At 37.8% G+C, this 20375-nt stretch overlaps 1 protein-coding gene across 2 annotated transcripts in view; it reads left to right on the forward strand.

Moving 5' to 3' along the window:
- Nucleotides 1-18282, forward strand: part of Pdlim3 (PDZ and LIM domain 3) — a 30077-nt gene extending 11795 nt beyond the window's left edge. Inside the window, exons 3-8 of one of the 2 annotated variants that reach the window (XM_048330636.1) lie at nucleotides 856-940; nucleotides 8174-8241; nucleotides 13059-13322; nucleotides 14833-14963; nucleotides 17018-17129; nucleotides 17446-18282. In XM_048330636.1, coding sequence (XP_048186593.1) covers nucleotides 856-940; nucleotides 8174-8241; nucleotides 13059-13322; nucleotides 14833-14963; nucleotides 17018-17129; nucleotides 17446-17635 — 850 coding nt within the window. In that variant the 3' untranslated portion in view covers nucleotides 17636-18282. Of the gene's footprint in view, nucleotides 1-855; nucleotides 941-7652; nucleotides 7841-8173; nucleotides 8242-13058; nucleotides 13323-14832; nucleotides 14964-17017; nucleotides 17130-17445 lie in introns of both variants that reach the window. The other variant, XM_048330637.1, reaches the window with a different exon arrangement.
- Nucleotides 18283-20375: the final 2093 nt, after the last annotated feature.

The following is a 20375-nucleotide window of genomic DNA, read 5'->3' on the forward strand; positions in this document are numbered from 1 at the left end:
TCACCAACTTTCCTTCCCCAGTTGGCTTCCAATCACAATCCTCAGATCTGAGCCTCCTGAGTAGCTAGGATTACAGGTGTGAGCCACCAGCATTCATCTTGTTTTATGTTTTGTATAGATATCAACCAGAAGATTATTATAAAGTGGGAAGTACATGTGCATGTGGATGTTAAATACTGAGATATTTCTAATTTTGCCCCCCCCAAAAAAAGATATTCTTACCAGAACCCCGATTGGAATCTGAACCATGTGAAAGTAACTATTGGTTTTAATGATTATCAGTGTGAGATTACACTGTTGATGCAATAGTCGCACATGTTTGAGGTAAAAAAATCTCAATCAATTAGCTACTCTATCCTGGGATATAATAGATTCTCTTCCTCTGTCTGCATAATACTGTACCTCCCCCTAAGTACCAAGTCCCTTAGAAAACACTGGATTCGGATGTTCAAGTAGAGTTAAACACAGCTCCGTTCCTTGATGCCAACAGTAAATCCATCTGGCTGGTCCCTCCCTGATTTCTGTGATGGGTTAAGTAGAATAGAGAGGAAAAGGGGAGAGATAGTTTATCTGCCAGTATTTTCAAGATATGCCTCCAGACCCTCCTTCTTCTGTTGATTGCCACATGTATTGGGAACCTTGCTTTCTCTAGACATCACACAACGCACTATACCCAGCCATAATCTACTCTAGATTTCCTAAAAGTAACCTAATTGGATAAGAAAATAGAAATTAACAAGCAAAAATTATTCTTCTTGATTCACATATTAAGAGCTGCTAGTGGAAAATTAAAGGATATTAAAACTAGAAGTTCCACTTGAATTGGATATTTACAAACTTTTGTTTGATTTTCAGGGCAGAAACTCGCTTATGGTCTCCACAGGTATCAGAAGATGGAAAAGCTCATCCTTTCAAAATCAACTTAGAAGCAGAACCACAGGTATGAATTTTACCATAAATGATGTTCACTTACTTTATATTTCCTTTCCAATGATGGGGAAAATGCAAATGCAAAAATTGGAACAAGTCACCAATGAAAGTAGTGATCTGTCTTTACTCTCTAAGATTAACCTATATGATCCATACTTGGTTCGATCAAGAAAAAGAAAAAGCAGTAGGCACAGTGACTTATTCCTGTAATCCCAGCTACTTGAAGGTAGAAATAAAGAAGATTGCAATCTGACACAAAAAGATGTACGTATCTATTTTAGTCAATAAACCGGGCATGATGGAACATGCCTATAATCCCAGCTATGTGGAAAGTCAAATGTAGGAAGATTGAGATCCAGGATGAGCCAGGATCCAGGCAAAAAAAGAAAAGAAAAGAAACCAAGACCTTAGCCCCTCCGCCCCCCAAAAAAACTAAAACAAAAAAAGAGCTAGGGCTGGGAATATGGCCTAGTGGTAGAGTAAGTGCTTGCCTCGTATGCATGAAGCCCTGGGTTCAGCACCACGTATATAGAAAAAACCAGAAGGGGCACTGTGGCTCAACTAATAGAGTGCTAGCCTTGAGCAAAAAGAAGCCAGGGACAGTGCTTAGGCCCTGAGTTCAAGCCCCAAGACTGACAAAAAAAAAAAAAAGCCAAAAGGTGTTGGCTCCAATGGCATAATGCCTGTCTAGGGAAGATGAAGCCATGAAGCCCTGAGTTCAAATTCCTGTACCACAGAGATAGAGACAGGAAAAAGGAAAATAGACCTAGGTGAATATTCTGATAAAAGATGAGTAAATTTTCATAAGGAAGAATTTGGCTGGATCTATATCGAGTTCACTTTTTTCACTTCTTATAGTGGACCTATGCCAAATAAGGTAATCTATGAAGTTTATGTTGTTAATGCAAAACAAAGTAGGTTTTACATTTGTAACAGGTGTCTCTAATCTTATACTTATTTCAAGCTTCAGTGCTTCGAGGTCCTCATGTAGATCTTATTTTTACATCTTTCTTTAGTTATCGGTTCTGGCATTATATAATTAAATTTATCTTAGAAAAAGGATTTAAATTATGTTATTATGTTGCTATTCAGCCAGTGCAGCTGAGTTACAAAACGCAAAGGATTTTCCCTTGACAAAACTCTATGTCATGAGCTAAACTAATCTAATAATCTGATGCTTATCTAACTATGTCTACTTTCAAAAAGTCCAAATAGACTGAAATTAAATCAAACCTCAATTGTGATATACTGAAAAGTCTAATTAACAACAGGATAGGAAGCCTACTCAGAAACTCTCAGGGCTTAAAGCAAATTTAATATCCCTTTTGAACAAGCTCTCCTATAAAATGGCTAGATATTTGAGCATGTCATTTTTCTATATATCTAATGAGGATGAGCTGAGAACATATTTGCTATTTATGCTTCAGTAATGGGCTCCCTTTCAGGAACATTATCCCCTGAGTTTATCTTCTACAGAGATGTAGCACTATATCAGTATCTCAGAGGGCTTCTCAAAGATTTAAATAAATCAGTATAAACAAAGAACTTGGCACATGGAATTGTTCATAGTCAAATAAGTAGTGTCTGTCATCAGTAACGAGATTCCCCATCCAGTTTCACACTATGAGCAGAAAGCCTCCTCAACTTTCAGTGAGGTGGGAAAGTGGATCAAAGCCTTATTTTTCGTTAACACATAACATTTCCCCAAGAGAAGTATCTTATGTGCTCTTTAGAGGGAAACAGATTACATGATTCTTATCCTACCTTTTTTTTTTTCTATTGTGGTACCGGAGCTTTAACTCATGGCCTTGTGCTCTTACTCAGCGTTTTCATTCATGGCCAGATCACTATCAGTTGGGCCATACCTTCAGGACACACTTTCTCTGGTTAATTGAAGATATTCTTGTGGACATTTCTGCCTGAGTTGGCTTTCAACAATGATCCTCAGATCTTAACCTCCTGAATAATTAAGATTACAAGTATGAGGCACCAATACCTAGAAAGGAGGAGAGAGGGAGCTAGAGAAGGAGGGAGGGAAGGAGGAGGGAAGGAGGAAAAGAGGGAAGGAAGAAAGGAGGGAAGAGAAGGGAATAAGAATTTGAGTTCCTTATGCACACATTCATTTGTTGACCAAATTCTACATTTCCTTTTCCATATACAGCACACATCCAAAATTGTACAGCACCTTTTTGGAAATTATTTTTCCTAATTTCTTAAGCCTAGTTTCATCAATAAAAGACAATAGGACCAAATAGACAGACTGACCAATTCCCTAGCAATCCTCAATCACTGATCTCCTCTCCCATCCTGGCATGTAGGTAATCCAGCAACCATTTATTAAGGCATAAATATTTATTAAAGCTTGGGCTATTATGAGAGTCTGTGCTTTGCTAATATCTCTCCAGAATTGGAGCTTAAGGGTAACTTCTCTTTGGCTTATCTGTGAGCATTGATTTTTAACTGTGATTATTCTAAGAACTGGATTTTCAGGCCTAATCCTGATCATAAGTACACTGGTCTCATCTGAACCAGTATTAGTTCATATCTCCTGCATTTTGAGGTTAGAAACATGGATATTTATGACACTACAAATGACAAAAAAGGAAATGAGATTTCTTTTTGTTAAAGGTAAAGATTCGGGTAAGGACTAAAGAAGGCAGTCAGAAGGAGCCTTTAAAAATTCCACTAGCTTGAGTCATGACTAATTCTCCCTGGCATCCTCTTGAAGAGGCCAGTGTTTGAAAGGCTGGGAGATAAGAACAATCTCAGCCCTTTTCTTGTTGGACCAATGGATTTCTATTCCTTATGGATACTGTTAGGCCAGATTCCTTCATGGCCAGTTCATATAATGTAGTGCTTCAGGACTGGTATTTCTGAAAACAAAATGTTCTACTTAGAACATAGAGGAATTTTCTTTTAACAGAGGATACACTTGTACCCCCTTGTATACCTATTTGAAGATAATAAAAAATAATTTAAAAGAAAATGCTAGATTTTTATATTACATATATGTGACCTTTGCAACATATACCATCAATTGGAAAAAACTAAGTTATGGTTAGTTTTCTTTTTTAAGCAATACAAAGTTAAGCAAAGCAATATATTCTCTTTAATGAGAACTCTGCAAATACAGCCATCTTTTGAACAACAGAGGTCTATCCATTTGAGAAATAAATAGATTAGTAGTAAAATCCCAATGAGCAATACAATGTTTGAGTTATTGCTCCTCCCAAGTCACACTTCCATTAAAAGTATTATGATTTTTGCTATTAGAGTACAATATTCACACTGGTGGTTCATGTTTATAATCCTAGCTACTCAGGAAGCTTAGATTTGTGGATCACAGTTCAAAGCCAACCCAGGCAGGAAACTCTATGATAACCTCCTCTCCAATTAACCACCAAAAGCCACAAGTCAGGCTATGGCTCAAATAATAGAGCACTAGCCTTGAGCAATAAAATCTCAGGGACAGTGTTTAGGCCCTGAGTTCAAGTCCCAGTAAGAGAACCCAAAATAAATACATAAATTATATATATATGGTTTCCTACCATCTAAGTCCAACCTTAAGTAATAAACTGTAAATGGATATATTTTTGGTGCTTTTCTCTATCCATAAGTTTGAGCCTGGTCTTTTTCATAAACACTTATAGTAGCAATTGATAATAAATTTTAATACCTAAATTTTCTGTTTCTCTATGCAATTGTTAAAGAGTTAACTTTTGTGTTTTTTATGGATTTGAACTGACATTGTAGCTCAAAAAGGACATTCAAAGTTGTTTAAATCATTTCTCAACAACTGAATAAATTCCTTTCATGCAATCCTGACAGTCTATGCCTTTTCCTAAGTAAAGCATTGCTCTAGAATAAGGGTATGTTTATTTTTCAAATAAATTGTTTTCTCCATTTTAGTTTAAGGGCAGTTGGATGACCCAAAAGTATAAGGTGGTCACCACTGTAGGAAAATGCTTTTCAGAAACAAAAATGGTTGAGCAGGAAGAAAGCATTCTCCATTTCTGTGTAAATGACTGAATCCTCCTCACAGAGTTTATTAAAAAGACATACTTACTGGGGCAGTCACAGTTTATTTTTATAAAATCAACTTCAACTTACAATGTTTGGAAAAGTAGAAGGCAGCCTACACAGAACAAATTTCAGAATCCCCATTTCCCCATACTTTTTCCCCATGTGATATAAGAACACTTGAAACATCACTAAAGAAAATAAAATGATTTTAAGGGTGACTTTATTTTGCATTTGAAGAGTGAGTTTGTGGAATAAGGATGTTCATAAGTTTCAAACCTAATGAAATAGAAAATGTCTTCACTTGGCCTTGATCAAATAAATGGTCATTCACATAGCTTTGTTTCTCTTATTTCCCTGCCATTTTTATGTGAAAAATATAAACAGCAGGGAAATAAGAGAAAAATGAATTGCATGGGGAAAAAATCTTACTCTTTGAGATGGAGTTGATAATAAATCATCATCTTTGCACAACTTCTTTATGTAGGAAAAACTGAAGGTGAACTATCTTTGAGTGTTGTCATTGCTAAGGTCATTTCAAGGACTCGGGAAATTCACAGGGAGATTCACATTCTCCCTGTGTTCTCCATCAAATTCACTAGTTTCCACTCTTGCTACCCTTCCATTCCATTCCTTCAAATTGCTATTCCTTACTATAAGCTCCTAACAATCAAAATAACAATTCTAAATGGTTAAATTAACTTGAAGGATTATTTTTTGAAATCCTGAGAGATATTATTTGATGATTTGGGGTCAATCTAGATAGAATAAGTAAGAGCTGGGTTGTCTTAGCTGCTATATAATTTTTAAACTGGATTTTTTAAGGGGTTGCATGTGCTTTTCCAAGAAAGATGAAAAGGAATGAACATAAAACAGCAAGCTTCTAATGGGTTTTGTCTTTTCATTCTGTGTGACAATATACAATGGTGTGAGGCTTAGCTAGAACATTGCCTCCCAGTACCATACTTTCCAGTCCTTGTTTACCTTTGGTGCATACAATTCACTGTGCTTCCGGGAATGACTCTAGAAGCCAATAAACTAATGCTTTGCAAAGCCTAAACAAAAATGTTTTAAGCCTGTTTTACAAAGATTTCCTTTCTATGACCCAACTAGAAAATAGAGGGTTTTTTTTTCAACATATTACTCAGTTGTGACCTTGGTAACATATAAAACCAAAACAAAAAATGGCAAAGAGAAAGCTTGGAACCAATTAACTTCTGCCCTAGTAGAGATTACTAATATACAAATGTGGCAGAGAACCTGCTTCATTTATAGAACAATCACTAACCATATTTATTCCTTATTTTAAGGCAAAGATTTTTTTTTAAAAAATGGGAGAGATTTTTTTTCCAAAAATGCCACTGTGGCAACTAATTACTGTCAGTTTAATTGCATTTACCAAGATTGTTTAATCATACTTAGTTAAGAAAAAAAAAAGCTAAGCTCCAAAACCTCAATTGGTTTTTTCCTGCTTAATTCACACTTTAATTAGACAGAAATTTTTATAATCCACCAAAATTAAATTAGGCAGCCTTCTGTCTTCTTTTGTATCAGAAATAGTTACAAAGCCCTAAATTATGGCTATTTCCATTACTTATAATTATTTCCAGTTCACTATTTTCATGCTCTAATAATGGCTAATCATCATGATTAAGTGCAAAGTAGAGCCAGTGCAAATTCATTATTAAATCAGCTAAAACAATCATACTGTGCCACTACGTAGACGTTGGGATTCACATATGTTCTCCTGTTCTGTAGTTCAAAGCTGGAACATTTCTACAGCTCCATATGGTTGTTCAGTCCTTCTGCTGCCTAACAGAAATAGCAGTAGTGCTTCATGCCATCCCCTCTATCGTGGAACACTCTCAGAGAGGAAACGAATCAAGTGAACAAAAGCTCAGTCAGCTCAGTTGCACAGAAGAATCATAGGCTATAGTGTTTGGGGAAGTAAATTAGTTCACATGTAATTTACTACTCCCTGCTGGTATCTTTTGCTGCCTAGAATACAAAAATAAGATTTAATCACTTTACAAAATAATACAGGTGTTCCAAACTCAAAATTATTATTCCTATGCTAAAAATACAAATATAGGTTTCAAATTATTTTGGTGTGTTTCAAACTCAGGTTTAGGACTCTGCTATGTGGTCCTGTAACAAAGTAAAAATCCTCTTTAACTCAGACATGCTGCTGTGGCTCACTTTCTGACATCAGCTCAGCATTCCTGCAAGAGGAGGTGACCCCAAGAGCTTTTGCTAAGCAAGGCCCTGGATTCAATTCCCAGCACCACACACAAAAGAAGACATTAATAGGATAAAAAGCATGGTGATTTCTAAATAAGAAAAAGTTAAGTCTACTAATAGTTTTCTAAACAAAAATATCACAATTCTTACACAAACTTTCAGTATTCAAATGATTCATTAGAGAGAAATGGGTGAATAAGTCAGAAGGGGACTGGCAAGAGATACAGTGTTTAGATATGTTATAATATCTTTTAAAACGGTCCTTCTCTATGCATGGTAAGATACCGCATGTAAATATCATGAGGGGTGGCAGAAAGATGTATCCATAACTCCTCCATAACCATTCTATCCATCTCAAAGGAAGTAAAGATGCCTTTATTAACAACAGCAATGCCTTTAATCTTGCTCGCTAATGGCTTTGTGTGCATTCTGTGGCTGTGTGTTTTGTCTGCCATGTACAGGAATTCAAACCCATTGGTACTGCACACAACAGAAGGGCCCAGCCTTTTGTTGCAGCCGCAAACATTGATGACAAAAGACAGGTAGTGAGTGCTTCCTATAACTCACCCATTGGGCTCTATTCAACCAGCAATATCCAAGATGCGCTGCACGGACAGCTGCGCGGTCTCATTCCTAGTTCACCTCAAAAGTAAGTACTGGTTCTCAGTTGTCATCACAATGTTCCTGATGCTGATAAAATGCTATCTCTTCCTTCCCAAAGTCCAGCTCTTGTGATTCTCTTTCTGCTTTCCTAAAATCACTATAGGTTTTTATTTTCCAAGACCACCTTTAGAGCCCATTTGCCCATTCCTAAACACATTCAGTGAACAGATAGGGGAGACACATCTCTGTTTTCATCATTATACTTCTTAGTGTTATCAATATTTGGTGATAAATCATTCTGTGGACAATTATCCTTCACCTAATCTTATCCAAAGTATATCTTCCACTGAGGGACTTTTTTAACCCTTTGTTTTTACAGGACATGAACTACTTTGAACACAAGCACAATATTCGGCCCAAACCTTTCATAATCCCAGGCCGTAGCAGGTCATAAACTGAGACTGTGAAGTTTGAAGTGCATGCTTTTTCAAAGAATTCCTACTAATCACAAAGAAGAGTAACTGTTAGGTGTTTGGAGTGACTTTTCTCTTTGTAAGGCTTATGTCAGAAGCCAAAAGAAACAAACCCACTCAGCAAAAAAGACTAGCCAGATAGCTCCCTCTTTCAAGAGTAAATATTGACAGGATGACAGTGCTGTGTAATTGTATGCAGGCACCATCGTGTGTATTTATAACTAGTGCCCCTATCCAGAACATGGTGACATTTGAATCCAGGAGACTAGCTTGCATTCAGGTCAGGAAAGCCCAGCCAACAGGGACAAAACTGGAAACTAGCCCCTGCTCAGAATTAGGGAGCTGATCTGGCATAGGGAAGAAAGCTGGGGTTACTTTATATGTTTACCAGATGGTCATCCCATCTCAATACATACTTCTCCTGGCACCTTCGATTCTTGCTCATTCTAGGCCTTGGCGGAAAAGAAATTTCCAGGGCCAAGCATTATAGTCCCAAGCCTGTAGTCCTAGCTACTTAGGAGATGAAGAGAGGAATATGACTGTCTGAAGCCAGCTCTGGCAAAGTTTAGACCCTATCTAAAAACAAACTAAAAGGACTAGGAGAAAGACATATTGGTGAGTACTTGCTTACTGATAATCATTATATTAGTAGTCACAATAATAATGATTTTATTCTAATAATTATTATTATAAATTTTCGTTCTCATGGACCCTTGCAAAGAAAGAGAAGCCCCTAGAAAAGGAACTTTTCCCTTGGGTGAAAACAAATATAAGGTAAGACTAGAGAGGGAGTCCTGACTCTCATAGAAAATGCATTATTCCAAAACAAATAATCATGAGCAAGATCCAAATTCTTACCTGTCAGTCAGAGAAACGGAGAGCTCTAGCTACTCCTTTTCAAATATCTTCAGTAGAAATTGAATTTCAGCCTATGGGAAAAGAAACTAAATCTGAGGAAGTAACTTTGGAAACTTCACTCCCATTGCTCTGACCTCAACCAAGCTAATCAGCAGGGAATCGAGGAAGCTGTGGTTAGATTGAGTTGATCCTCAGATTAAGAACATTGAATGATTTATGTCCAGTATCCCAAATGGGAGGCCCATAGGTGGATTCGTTTCGTATTTTATTTAATCCTTCTTCAAAAATAATTTAAGAAGCTAGACGCTTGCCTATAATCCTAGCTACTCAGGAGACTGAGATCTGAGGATCGTGGTTCAAAGCCAGCCCAGGCTGAAAAGTCCCTGCGAGATTCTTATTTCCAATTAATGACCAGAAAATCAAAAGTGATGCTGTGGCTCAGAGTGGTAGAGTGCTAGCCTTGAGCAGAAGAGCTCAGGAACAGAACCCAGGCCCTGAGTTCAAGCCCCACAACTGACAAAAATAAATAAGAAGAAGAACTGTTAGTTAAGTGCTTTTAAGTGAGACATTACTCAGCAGCTTTTCAAAATGCTCGTCATTATTAAGTGTATTCTACGAGCACCTGAGGACACCGGGCTTGCTTCTTCTTCTGCGGGTGGTGAATCCTCACTTCATACATAACTGCCAAATGCACACCTTTCAATCAGCTAGAGTCAGGTGCCAAAAGAACACCTCAAAATAAGGCAGTTTTACTTCAACCCTGGAAAGGAGTTCTGGAGTAGAAGAGGAGGAAGACATTAGGTGGTAATGACTACCAAATACAGATTTCCTCCTAAAATGTAAGCCCAATACCAGCTCAGGACTTACCGGACACCTAGAGATGAGACTGGAATAGAATAGTAAATGCCCAGCAAATGTGCTTCATCCAGGCAACTTGGCGCCCTCCTGTATGACCTCTTTGTTCCTGGTTCCCATTCAGTTTCCACAGCATCAGTTCGCTGGTTTTGTATTTTCAATATCTTCCCTATATACAGCCACGCCTTCAATAATATAACAGCACCATATTAGAAGCTTAAATGCTATTTCACTGTAGAATAAGTATAGATACAACTTCCAAAGAAGCACAGTAAAATTAATATACTTACATTTTCTGAGACTATCACCACTCCACATGTACCATTTCTAGCTATGTGGTTCCAGGGCTCTAAACATAATGATCAGAAAAAGTATCACCTGCCTTTTCTAAAACAAACAACAAGTTTTATTTTTTTAAAAAGTCATAGAAAGGGCTGGGGATATAGCCTAGTGGCAAGAGTGCCTGCCTCGGATACACGAGGCCCTAGGTTCGATTCCCCAGCACCACATATACAGAAAACGGCCAGAAGTGGCGCTGTGGCTCAAGTGGCAGAGTGCTAGCCTTGAGCGGGAAGAAGCCAGGGACAGTGCTCAGGCCCTGAGTCCAAGGCCCAGGACTGGCCAAAAAAAAAAAAAAAAAAAAAAAAAGTCATAGAAAACCTAGTTATATAATTTTATATCTTTTTAATTTTAATATAATGATAAGGACAAGACATGAGTTTATCATGTAAAACTACCATTAAAGATAGCTAAATAGCCAGGCATCAGTGGCTCATGCCTGTAATCCTAGCTCTTCAGCAGGATGAGACCTGAGGATCACAGTTCAAAGCCAGCCTCGGCAGGAAAGTCCTGAGACTCCTATCTCCAATACGCTGCTCAGAAATAGCCAGAAGTGGTTCTGTGGCTCAAGTGATAGAATGCTAGCCTTGAGCACAAAAAGGCTTAGGGACAGTACCCAGGGCCTGAATTCAAGCACCAGGACCTGCAAAAAATAAAAATTAAAAAAATTATACATACACGTGCACACATACATACACACACATCAGAATTTTGGAGAGGAGGAAAGGAACAAGAATAAAATTTGTTTTTTAAATGGGTGTCAAAACACAAATGTTAAATGCTTCTCTCATCCTTCTTTCACCCTGTACCCCCTTACCATGTGCTGGAGATTCTGACCTTTTTTCTCAACAATTCATCAAGGTAAAATTTTGAGGGGCAATGTCCCAAACTACTTGTACACTATTGATACACAACCTATTTAAATCAGAAGCAAATCGAATTGCTAAACTTATAACATGCAACTTCCCTAGAAATTACCATCCTCTCTGGAACAAACCTGTGATTTAAGCTATATAGCTAATTAAACTGGACAATATGAAACAATTTCCTTTTGTTTTGTTTTGTTTTTTTGTTGGTCATAGGGCTTGAACTCTGGGCCTTGGTGCTGTCCCTGAGCTTTCTAGCTCAAGGCTAGCACTCTACCACTTGAGCCACGGCACCACTTCTGGCTTTCTGGTGGTTAATTGGAGATGGGAGTCCCACAGACTTTCCTGCTCAGGCTGGCTTTGAACAGCAGTCCTCAGATCTCAACCTCCTGAGTAGCTAGGATTACAGGTGTGAGTCACCAGCTCACAATTTGTTTTTAATTCTCTCAGTGAGTCAGGGAAGGTGGTGTTTACTTGTAATCCCAGCCACTCAGGAGGCAGAGATAGTTGGATTTTAAATTCAAGACTAGCCCAAGAAAAGGTAGGAAGACGCTATCTCAGAAACAAATTACAAAAGCAAAACATTAAGGTTAGGGGTATGGCTCAAGAGGCAGAGTACTTACCATTCACAAAACTCTAGGCTCAAGTTACTGAGATAGAGGAGAGAGAGAGAGAGATTTCCTTTCATGAATGTAGATAGCTTAGGGTATAGCTCAGTGGCAGAGTGGGTGTTTAACATGCATGAGGCCTTCTGTTCAATCCATAGTGCTAAAAATAAACAGACAACATGCATGCAGGAAATTGTTCACTTATGATTGGCTTTCTCTCCAATTCCATTAAGAACATGAAATCTCCCTAGTTCTTAACTTGCATGCCTGGCCTTTGTAATCTTTTACCTAAATCCCTACAGTTTGTCTTAAGTGAAATGAAAAATGCATGGAGATGAATCTGTGTTTCCAAATGTTTATATAAAATATTGATGTGTAGAGGAAGTATGTCTTAGCCCTAAGGTACAGTCCAGGAGTCAGAGACAAACTTATTTGTCCTATATCATTCATTGTAATGTGACAAGCATTTATTGATTGTTTCTAGTTCCTGTATTAAGCTACAGAAGTTTTAGAAAATGTATCCTTCACAAAATTAAATTATAAAACATTTAAATAGTTGTAATTGAATATTTACAGTATGTATTATATTTATGCTATATTTATCATGATATGTACAATTAACATCAATACATGATTACAATATAATATTTGCAAAGTCAATTGCCAAATTATTGCTAATTATTATTTGAGTAAAGGTTGAACAAATTGTCAATTATTATTTAAACAAAGGTAAATTACATTAGTGAAACTTCTTATTATGATTAGCCTATACCTTCTATTAGATCTTCACACTGCATGTTGGATTATTTTTTATGAAGGATCATTCATTAGACTTCTAATTTAAAAACTATAGTTCATAAATTGAAATGAGTGCACAGCAATGTAATTTCTTCTATTACTCATTCATGTTCTTTTCAGGTATAAAATAATTTGATCTATTTGTAAAAAGTAAAGCTAGCTGTATTGTTTTCTACTTCATATGCCATTCTTTTTATATATATATATATATACACATATATATGTAAACATCCACTTACAATCAAATAGAATAGAGCCAACAAATCTAATATCATGTTGCACCTTTTAATTTTATTAAACTTTCTCCAACTGTGAATTTGTCTAACATTGTTTTTACGCCAAATTCTAGCCAGTGTTTGCTACAATTCACCTCTTACTTTTTGTCTTCACTTCCTGTAACCTCTCTGTCCTTGTTTTCAATATTCTATTCTGTATCTTCTGTCTGTGTCATGTGGTCATTAACACAGTGGATGCAGTACTCCCTCCGGTATTGATGGCGGCAGTGGACGTAGCACCCCTTCTTCTGTCAGTACCCTAAGTTCTATTTGCCCTGGTGACTTGAAAGTTGCTGCTAAGATGGCCCCTAACATTCCCTTGGAAATGGACCTTCCTGGTGTGAAGATTGTTCATGCTCAGTTTAATACACCTATGCAATTGTACTCAGATGACAATATTATGGAAACCCTTCAGGGTCAGGTCTCCACAGCTCTAGGGGAAACACCTTCAATGAGGTAATATGACTCTTTTTGAACCATGGGCATATTAACTAAACACATGGGTGATGTCATCTTTAATGGTGTCTTTTAACATTGTCTTAATAGAGAGAAAGATGTGTGAAAAACTTTAAAGAAATGCTACTAAGAAATGGTTGTAAACACCTAGAATTGGTAGTAAAGATGATTTGATGAATCTTTAAGCAATAAATGTGGCTGAAGGCAATGAAATAAAAGCATATAAGGACCTAATAATGGACATGTCTTTTGAAAGCTACAATGGGCAAGCACTGATTTAGTACTTCTCAGAAGTAGTTTATACAAAAGTCTAATTTAGCACTTGTCTAATGTGATTGAAATCTACTATCATCTGTTTTTCTCCTGTAGGTCAGAAGTAGAAGAAGGGTAGGGACTAGAGAATGCTTATAAGATACCACCTCTCCTCTCCCTAATGTTGAAGGATAGAGAAGTAATCATTCTTCTACTTCAAATGTTTGCCTTGCAGTTAAGCTTGATAAGTGGATACTTCTGGTACTCATTTTGACTGATTTTTTTTTCATTATGAATATTTGTTGCCAGTAATTTTACCACCAAGCTTTTCTCAAAAAGGTTTATTATGAGACAAAAGCTTATTACTTCTTTCAATATTGCAAAGCCACTTTTTTATAAATGATTGTGATGATTCAGAGGTTTATGTAACCATTTCTCCAAGATGCCTCAGGGTGAATACAGGAGGCTAATAATAGACCATGCCATTTTGCAACCAGTTTCTTGTATATACAGATGCTTATCTTCAAATATGAATAATTAAAATATGTGCAGTTAGAACTCTATTTTCTAGATAATGAGCTAAGTGACACAGATTAATAAAGCATTTACTGCCTGACAAGTAATACTATGTTAGCATTTTTAACTATTTATTATTATTATATTTGGAAAGCATACTAAAATAAAGCAGTAGTCATTGTAAATAAAGTTAAAATGCTTGCTATAAATATATTGTATAATCAGTTTAACTGATGTGCAGATATAAGTTTCACATTATATGTTTTTCAGCACTGATAAGTCAATTTCACCAATTTACAAGTAGTGATAGCATCATCTTAGTTTAATAACAAAAATGAATGTGAATGTTATTACAAACCTTATGACCATAAATGATCAGACTGGATTTATTTCCAATCTATCTATATGTCATCATTTTTCTAAGAAAAGTTAATTTTGTTTCTATGTATTATTTTATACCTTATGTTAGATGACACAGACTCACTTTGTAAAATTGTGACTGTCACCTTTCCCTGCCCTCCAAAATGTTTTTGCCTGACAGAAAAGTGCCGAAGTCACTCCAAGTTTGTTGCTTAATGATATTTTTGAAGTAACCTATGTGAATTCACATGGTATTTTTAATTATAGTAGAGCTTTGATAGAAGTAAATCCCTGCCCCTCTGTGAACAGTGCAGAGCGCTTGTGGGTGGTCTGCTGCCCCGCCAAACGAAATGGTGCCTCACCTGGAGTCCTTGTGTTTCAGTGAACCCACAGCTTCGGTGCCCCCGCAGTCGGACGTGTACCGGATGCTCCATGACAATCGGGAGGAGCCGACTCAGCCGCGCCAGTCGGGTTCCTTCAGGGTTCTCCAGGAATTAGTGAATGATGGCTCCGGTGAGCAGCCGTTACCATCTACTAAAACTTTCTGATCAAGATGTTACTAGAAGGGCATGGAAGGGGAGTTACAGCGACTCACTGAGATGAAAGTCTACATGGGATTTCCTCATCGGTCATCAAGAGCACCTGCGCTCAGGATTTGGGTGATGTCTTGTTTAGGAAGTTTTCAGGATGTATGCAGAGAGCCACAAAATGAAACCAGTCATTGCAAAAAAGAAAAATTGTTAAAAGCACCAAAGATAAATTCCATCCATGGTAGTCATGGGCTAGCTCAGGTTATGTATCATAAGATTGGGTCTTAAACAAGTATGTTTTAACTTCTCAGCTTCTCCTCACCATGAAGGCTACCATTCCATACTGGTTCAAACCTCAATACCATAACAAACTAATTCTAATAGTGAACCCTCACTGTATGCTGCATTCAGTGAGAACTACCTTGTATACATATCATTAACCTTCACAATAAGTCAGTGAGGGAGGAGTTGTTATTTTCACTATGTAACAAATAAGAAACTGAGGCATGGGAAAGATAAGCTTATACAAGGCCACACAGACAGCAAGTAATGGAGCTGGGCTGCTTGCCATGCCTGCCCTCCTCAAGCTTACTTTTTTTTTTTTTTTTTTTTTTTTGGCCAGTCCTGGGGCATGAACGCAGGACCTGAGCACTATCCCTGGCTTCTTGTTGCTCAAGGCTAGCACTCTGCCAACTTGAGCCACAGCGCCACTTCTGGCCTTTTCTATATACGTAGTGCTGAGGAATCAAACCTAGGGCTTCATGTATACAAGGCAAGCACTCTTGCCACTAGGCCATATTCCCAGCCTTCGGGCTTACACTTTAACCCATGCTTTCATATTCCATACTGTTCTTTAAAAGACACAAAAATGCAAAATGTTCTGTCAGGATGGGTACTAACAAAAAAATGGAAATGGGTTTGGGTGAGGATGTGAAGCTCGTGGGAATCTTTGTGCACTGATAGTGCAAATGTCAAATGGTACAGCCATTGTGACAAACAGAAAACTTCAAAAAGTTAAACACCAAATTCACAGATGATCTGACATTCCACACCTAGATATGTAACCAAGAGCAGAAAAAAGATAGATATTTATACATCAATGTTCACATTATTCATAAGAGCCAAAGGGGTCAACAAAACTCAAATGTTTATTGACAGATGATCCACAAAATATGACATATATGCATATGATAGAATATTATTCAACCTTCAAAAGGGATGATGTTCTGATACATGCCACAACACAGATGAGCCTTGAAAGGAGTATGCTAATGGAGAAGCCTGACATGAAGGATGAGATTCTCTTATTCTACTTACATGAGATGTCTAGAATAGACTAACTCAAAAAAGTACAATAGAAGTTGCCAAGGGCTGTGAGGAGGAAGGGATGGAGAGAGTTTCTGTCTGGGGATAATGGGAACATTCTAGAAAAGTATACTAGTGGTGGTTTACACATTGTGGATGTAGTTAGTGGCATTGAATTGCACACTTAAACGTGGTTAATTTTTTTTTAAAATTAAAAACAAAAATGGTTAAAATTGGGGCTTGGAATATGGCTTCGTGGTAGAGTGCTCGCCTTGCATGCATGAAGCCTGGGTTCGATTCCTCTGCACCACATAAACAGAAAATGCCAGAAGTGGCACTGTGGCTCAAGTGGTAGAGTGCTAGCCTTGAGCAAAAAGAAGCCGGAGACAGTGCCCAGGCCGAGTCCAAGCCCCAGGACTAGCAAAAAGAAAAAAAGGGGTTAAAATTGTGTGTTCTATATTACCTATTATTTCCACAAGAAAAATAACCTCTGCTCATTTGAGCATTTGGAATAGCTCCTGCCAATAACACCATTCCGTTACCAATTCCATTTTGAAACGCTCTCTCACATGAACCAAGTCTCTTCTACTTCAACCCATCCTGCTCCTGAAATGACAGTGCAGGTGCAACGTGAGGATTCCTTAGCTTGAAGTTCACCACATAAACTAGAGGGAAAGTCCGCGTGGGAGCCAGCTGCTTCTTGTCATAAATAGAAATACTTTTGCCTTTCAGACGACCGTCCTGCTGGAACCCGAAGCGTGAGAGCTCCTGTTACCAAGCCCCACGGAGGGGCCGGCGGCGCCCCCAGGATGCCCCTCTGTGATAAGTGCGGGAGCGGCATTGTGTATGTCTCATGTTCAACATTAAGCTAGGAACAGGCGTGAGCCATCCGCACCCGGCTTATATCTCCCCCTTACAGAGAAATAGGGGGAGAGGGAGACCAGAAGACAAGATCCTACTATTTTTCTATTCAGTATTTGAGGATCTGAAAACTGTACATCAGGGTCTAACGGAAGCCCTGGATGATTTGTGACAGCTGTCGTCATTTGCCTGTGTCCAGCTGCTTTACAGCTGGAGGCTGGCTTTGAACCAGCTAATGCCTGCCTTAGGGATCCTATAGTCTGCTGTCCATTTCTCACTTGAATTTGGTTTTCCCACAGTGGTGCAGTGGTGAAGGCGAGAGATAAATACCGGCATCCTGAGTGCTTCGTGTGTGCTGACTGTAATCTCAACCTCAAACAGAAGGGCTACTTCTTCGTGGAGGGGGAGCTGTACTGTGAAGCTCACGCGAGAGCTCGCACGAAGCCCCCAGAGGGCTACGACACAGTCACTCTGTACCCCAAAGCTTGAGACCTTGGCACATACCCACACAGGTCCCCAACCCATATACACTCACCCCCAGCTTAGAGCAGGAGCCTCCAGACTGGAGGCCACACCTTTCAGACATTCATTGTGTATTGATGAGAAGAAATGGGAGGCTTTTTAAAGCAGTAACTTTTCCTGTGTCACTGTCCACCATTTACAGTCTAAGTATGAACATCCTGTATGTAAACATCAAGATATTGGGGTAGGAGGATCTAATTGTCTTTCCTTGATGGTTGATGGGGGAGGGGAGGCAATTTTAGGAAACACCAAATAACAATCTTGTATTCTAATGATTCTCCAGTCATCTTCATTTGTTTCAATTATTATAATGTCAGAAATTTCCAGGATTTCTCTAATTCCATATCTCAACAACATCATTGAACGCAACAAATGTCATACACAAAACATTTTTTAAATACTTAAATTCTGCTAAAAATTAATCTTTCAACCAGAAGGCCTGGTGTTCCTTTGGCATTATCCACAAACATTCAAATATTTAAAGGAACTTGTCTTCTTTCATTTTTGTAATTCACTCTAATGAGCTCCACAGTTCTGTTGATGGGAAGGACACTTAATTCTGCTAAATAAACATAATTCTGTCTATTTCCAATTAAAAGTGCACTTTTCTCTGATATGGTCCCTTTGAGTAGAAATTATCTTTCACATGAATTCTGTCAAATTGAAGGTTAAAAGTCCATCGGGGTTTACTTCTCAGTGCTGACATAGAAAACCTGAGGAAGTTAAAAGTAGTTGTGGGAAAAAAAACTGAAATTCAGCCTCATCTGACTGTCTGAAATGTTGAAAAAGCACAAGAATTCAAAGCACCAGAGATTTATGGGCCAGAGAATGATTAGGACTACCATGAGAAGAACTGAGTGGTAGCCATTTAAGAATCATTTCATCCCAAGTGACTCCCCTTGTCCCCTTACACAGCTACACACACTACTAGGGAGCTGTACTGTCTCAAAATGGTGAAATGGAGTGTGTTTGGGGCAGAAAGTAGAAAGATCCTGAGTGATCTGGGTACTGTACTAAAAGGAAGATAAATTAAGGAACCATGATGGACTGGGAATATGGCCAAAAAGACTTGTGAGAAAAATGTATGTGAGTGTCCACCCCATATTAGACATCATATGGTATTTTGCATATTAGATTTTATCTGTTGCAGAGTACATAATGACTGCCTATGTTCTGGTTTAGTAAGGAGATTTTATAGTAAAAGTAAACTAGTATAATGCCAATCTGAAATTTCGAAAAGATACAACTTAGGTAGTTTAGGCTGTGTGACAAAGGCCTATGAAGCATCCCCTACATTCTTTATTATGTGGAATAAAAATCATTCTTTTGGCAAATGCAATCTAGAAACTTAAACATGTGAAAGAATTAGATTTACATAGGGAAATGACTACATATGAACATTTTTTAAATATGTAAGGGAGCCAGACACTAATGGCTCATGCCTATAATACTAGCTCCTCAGGAGGCTGAGATTTGAGGATCTTGGTTCAAAGCCAACAAAGGCAGAAAAGTCTATGAGACTTATTTCCAATTAATTACCAAAAAAGCTGGAAGTGGAGATGTGGTTCAAGTGATAGAGTGCTAGTCTTGAGCAAAACATCTCAGGGAAAATGCCAGGCCATAAGTTCAAGTGGAAGTTTAAGAAACTCTTTAAAAAAAAAAAAAGCAAACAAATGAGAAGTCAACAATAATGTCTCACACCAGAAATTCTATATAGGGATTCATGTCATAAGCAAAGAATGCCAGACAGTTTCTTATTTAGCTCATAGAATATCATATGTTTTAAGGAAAAAGACAAAGACCTAGTCATAGCCTCTGTGATTTCTAAGCTTTTGGAAGCCAACCATAATCAATGAAATTATCTATGGTTAAAAATTGGACCTCATTTGTTGACCTTTAACTCCTTTGCACAACTAAAGATTAAAAAAACTCATAAACTCATCTCAACTGTTTGAACTCAGCATCAACTAGCTGTTTTTTTTTTTTTTTTCAGAATACACATGGGGAAGAATTGCTACACTCTCCATCGATGGATGATGGATTGAATGAAATGAATTTCATTATTACTTATTTTTGCACCTGTATAATCAGAGTAAAATAAGGCACAATGGCCAATCAATGCCACCCACTTAGTTTTCTCATCTCTACATAGGATAAATTTATCAGTTGCCCAACCCAGGAATACTACCAGATAAACAGAATGGAGCAAAGTCTCAGCATATGGTCCCCCTCTGTGATCCAAGCACATCCTTAAGGCATTTGTCCAAATTGCTTGTATTCTTGCTGTGACTTGGTCATTTCTTCATACTCCTATGAATTTCATCTATGATTAATGATAGCCTTGTGATCCCATGTGTTATAAAAGATTTTATGAAGATTAAAAAGCTCCACAAGTATTTTAGTCTGGTTACAAGTTACTAAGAATAGATTTGACTAGCCTGTTTGTGTGCAATGCTTTTGAGATTGCTCCATATTCTTCACTCTGCAGCTGTTAGTGAGCAGGTGAAAGCGGATCCTCAAAAAGGAGAATGTGAAGATTTTGAAATAATGTGACTTGCAGATTTCCTTTTAAATTGGTAGCCACATTTTTTTAATTCCATGTGTTAGCCATGAACTTCACCACTGAAAGGAGTCAAAGAGTTTATTCAGGGTAATCGGTGGGTTGACTGGCATATGTCATGAGGGAAGACATATCATCTGGATAAAC

The sequence above is a fragment of the Perognathus longimembris genome, chromosome 21, assembly GCF_023159225.1.
Source record: "Perognathus longimembris pacificus isolate PPM17 chromosome 21, ASM2315922v1, whole genome shotgun sequence".
In the NCBI taxonomy this organism is placed as follows: Eukaryota; Metazoa; Chordata; class Mammalia; order Rodentia; family Heteromyidae; genus Perognathus; species Perognathus longimembris.